Source organism: Pterocles gutturalis, unplaced genomic scaffold (assembly GCF_000699245.1).
Source record: "Pterocles gutturalis isolate BGI_N339 unplaced genomic scaffold, ASM69924v1 scaffold36234, whole genome shotgun sequence".
Classification (NCBI taxonomy): domain Eukaryota; kingdom Metazoa; phylum Chordata; class Aves; order Pterocliformes; family Pteroclidae; genus Pterocles; species Pterocles gutturalis.
The window spans coordinates 144455-148632 of NW_010134622.1; the positions used below are offsets into that span (position 1 = coordinate 144455).

The following is a 4178-nucleotide window of genomic DNA, read 5'->3' on the forward strand; positions in this document are numbered from 1 at the left end:
AGCTGTGATGCTGCCTGTTAGTACATGAAAGCCCACTACAGAATGGGGATTCACATTAATAAAGTCTCCAAATGAACAGCACATATCCACAGTGATTTTAATAGTACAGCTTCTGAATCTTACATTGTCGTATCTGACATAAAAAGATTGTAATTGATTTATTAGCTACAAATATAAATTATACCTGGATTTTCTGGAGTTTTTTTAAGAATAAAAAAGTACCATGTGTTTAATCTTCCAAAGTTAGAATCACAAGGGGAAAGACGATAACCACATGAAAGCTGTTGAGAGTACACAAACAGATCATTTACATGCAACATGAAATGGCAAGGCATTAAAAGTCAGACTCCTTCAAAACTGTTCAAACAATTGTCACTACCAATTGTACTAACAAACCATTTGTCTTCAGAGCCCTCAGGAACTGGCAAGTCTTCCTCCATGATTTCACTCACATTCCCATTTTCATACATAGATCACAGAAACCTTTAATGAACAGAAGATTTGTTTTTTTCACGTACACTATTTCATTGATTTACTCTTTTTTTCATTTCTAGTGAACTGCAAGCACTTGTTACTCCTCAGTTTGCTGGGGCAAACAATCCCTCCCCTTTCCTTATGCCATGTAAACGGTTCAGGCACAACAACCAGATTTTGTCCTTTTTGCTGGCTTGTAGTCAGTAATGTCTACGGTTTGCGACGGCCCCTCAGCTTTCTGCCGTGCAATTATTGGGACCACCATCTCAAACACAGTTTCAAAGAGGTAGTCCACCTTGTATCCTGTTTTTGCGCTGGTCTCAAAGCACATTTTCTCAGCTGCTGGAACATCCTTCTCATCTAGCATTTTGTATTTCAGTATCTTTTTATAAAGCGCGATTGCATCCTCTGCCCGGACTTGTTTTCGCACCTTCGAGCCACAGCTGGCAACAGACTTCTCAGGTCTATTTTCATCCGGTGGTAAAGCACAGTCATCGGTGAGGTCAACTTTATTTCCAACAATAGCAAAAACACAGTCAGCGCTCGCACTGTCTGTCAGTGCCAAGAATCTTTCTTCCAGCTCTGTCAGGCTTTGGAGGCTGTTCACATCATACGTGAGGATCACAGCAGCTGCTCCTCTGCAGTACATAGACCCGAGGCCATGGAACTGCTCCCGTCCTGGCAAAGGTTTAAACACAACAAAAAGTTAGTGTGCTGGAAGCTATATTATTAACTAAATAAATGAGTTTAAGGAATTCTAAGCCAATTTCACAACTTTGGATGGAGCAGTGAGGGTAAAAACATGTTATTTGTAGCACTTTCAGATTTTTCCTTTTGCTTTTCCCTAAAATTGCAACGGTGCCATGGAACAGCTCAGCTTGCAGCTTGCTCGGTTTCAGATCAGGGAATCTGCACAGACAAGTGATCAAGCAAGTGTGACACACCATTCACAATTGCAGAAAGCGTAAAAAAGTTTGAGGTTTTTTTTATTAAAATGCATACTAGTTTATTTATGTCACATTAACAACTCCCCTGCTTGCATCCACAGATGGCCCATTCCACCCATTTAACTGTTTATAAACAAAAAGCAAGTTCTACTGTTTCAATTTCTGCTAGAATTTATTACTCCTATAAATTCAGGACACCATTTCAAGTACATCCAGTTCAGAAATCTGGATCAGAGTCAGCAATCCACTTCTTCCTAGGTTTTGAAGGATTGTGTAAGCAAATCAGTCCTACCCTACGTGCCCACAGTTCTCAGGTGCATTGGTTTTACAGGAAGACACTTGTCCTTAAAGTTGCCGTATATCACCTGCATTGATAGGTATCTGTCCCACCACAAGTATTTACACCTTTTTTTAGAGTATTAGACACATACAATATAGAGAAGCCTGACTGCATTTTAACAGTAGTTTATCTTTTAAGTTGCTCTGGCCATCACTCAATAACCAACAGTTAATAACAAAACATTTCTTCCTCCTCATCATTCAGTGAGTATCTACCACAGCACTTCCAGCTGAGCCTTGATAGTCTCCTTCAAATTCATTTCTTGGCAGATAAAATTGACTCTTCTTTAAATTCTGGGAAGCAAACAATGTTCTTCAGTAGTTGCAAAAGGACTAAGAGAAATTAGGCAGAAGACAGACTGTGTTTTCCTTTCCTGTCAAGAACTGCAACTTTCCCCAAATATCTGTTATGTGTAGAATTTGCTGTAGCTCATTCACTTGACTCCCCAAACTCAACTGAGAAAAACATAAAACACACTAATTTCAACCAGTCAGAGTTAGCCTTAGGTCACTACAGAAGTGTGAATGAATAAAGAAAAGAAAAAAAAAAAAAAAAAAAAGGAAAATAAGAGCCAACTATGCTCTTCTGAATATTTAAGAATCATCATCATTTATCAACTCTTTTCATAGTCTCTTTGCACAGAGCCTCCATTTATAGAAAATCTGGAAGTTTTCTGATTCCATTAATTTTCTGCACAAAGCTACTGACCACCATGAGTTACAGCATCATGAAATCCTTGTGGATTGTGGACTGTGGAATAGGAAAGGCAAAAGAAATTCATGCTGAAAAATACTCATGAGTGTATATTAGGAATTGCATGAGCATGCACGCTGTGGAAGTAACTTAGAGCCTGTCTCCAGTTGGGAATAGAATTTAAAATAGATCTTTGAGTCACTGTGGTTAAGTCCTTTGACAAATTCTAGGACTCTACTGTGGCCAGAAAAGAGACCCAGTGTTCATCATTATCAGTAAAACCCAACTGGAAAACATTGAGCTAGAACATGAAATCCAAAACTCACCAAACCTTTAACAGTGAGTGAAATTGCTGAACTGCCAGAGAAAGAGATTTGAAAAGGTGCAGAGTACACTCTAAAGAGGTACAGAAGGAAGGTGGTAAGGATGCTCAGAAGTATACAAACTTTTCCATGAGGAAAAAGCGTGGGATCTCTCAGGCTGGTTACTGATTGGGAAAAAAAAAAAAAAAAGTATAAACAGATGTCTATAAATTCAGGTCTAAAACTGAGAAAGTAACCCAGGAACAACTACTTTCTCTCGTAACAAATAAAATTAGGATTTCACATCAAAAAATTCATGCATGTAGTTTAAATGCTTTCCTACACAGTGAATAATTAGCAATAAGAGTTATACAACATCACAGAAGATGTCAAAAGTTCAATGAATGGAGTTCAGAAAAGCATTGGGCAAAGTTTATGGATAATTGCTTCTGTGCAATTTTGTACAACCTCTGATTTGATTTCCTCGAGCAAAAGAAATTCTTTAAACCAATGATCTGAAGGTAGAAAAAGTGAGGGAAAAAAAAAAGGGTATGCCCATGTTTAGGTATGCTGGATGAGGGCAAGGGAGGCTGGGGTGTAGGAAGAGGAGAAGGTCAATGCTTTTACATTTTTTTCCTCCAATCTCATGTCCAAAGTTGTGCTTTCAGTTGCACTGCAAGGGAGTTTTTAAAAGTCTCCAATTTTTCCATATAAATCTGTGCCGTGACCTACTTTGTTTTCATCCGAATCCTGATTATACTGCGGTCTGGAAACCACAATGGAACATATATCCTCCCCCGTTCTCCCACTTCAGATGCCTAAGCCATAAAATCCAGCCCCCAAAATCATTTGCTACAGCAACCAAGTACTAGAACAATACTATCACTTGTTTTATGGAATTTGTATGCTAATCTAAGCTTGCACAGCATAATATAAACCATGACATTTTTATACTCTAACTACAAACTAGTTACTTCTACAAGTAATATATTGTTGAGAAGGAGAAAGAAACAGTAAGAAGAATTTACCTTGCATAAGGGATTAATTACGTCTAAAGAATTATGGATAGTCTCTCTCACTCACCCACACAGCACAACCCACGTGCAGAAAAAATGCATGATTTATTTTTGCAGCACAGTTTCCTTGTACAGACCACTTCTGGCACTTCTTCACTTAAGGGCTGGAATAACCCTAGATGTGGGAAAGCCCCTAAAACTTCACAAAGTATTTAAACTAATAACTGTCGTCTCTAAGGTGTCAGGCAAAATAGTATCAGATATTACAGTGAAAACCTTATTGCATGAAAACAGCCACCCCTTCTTATTATTAGTTATTGCTTTCTCTGGACCCATCTGGTCCCACTACAACCATGCACCTTTTTACACAGTTAGCAAAATTAAATGGTAAACCCAGAATCCAAGA

At 38.4% G+C, this 4178-nt stretch overlaps 1 protein-coding gene across 1 annotated transcript; it reads right to left on the reverse strand.

Moving 5' to 3' along the window:
• Window positions 1-623: 623 nt before the first annotated feature.
• Window positions 624-1150, reverse strand: RAB20 (RAB20, member RAS oncogene family). The gene has a single exon (XM_010081648.1). The coding sequence runs from the start codon at window positions 1121-1123 to the stop codon at window positions 632-634; it is 492 nt and encodes a 163-aa protein (XP_010079950.1). The 5' UTR covers window positions 1124-1150; the 3' UTR covers window positions 624-631.
• Between the last annotated feature and the right edge of the window lie 3028 nt (window positions 1151-4178).

Bases quoted from the DNA above. Each gene is read 5' to 3' on its own strand.
- RAB20 (XM_010081648.1), bottom strand. From the start codon at position 1,123: ATGTACTGCAGAGGAGCAGCTGCTGTGATCCTCACGTATGATGTGAAC.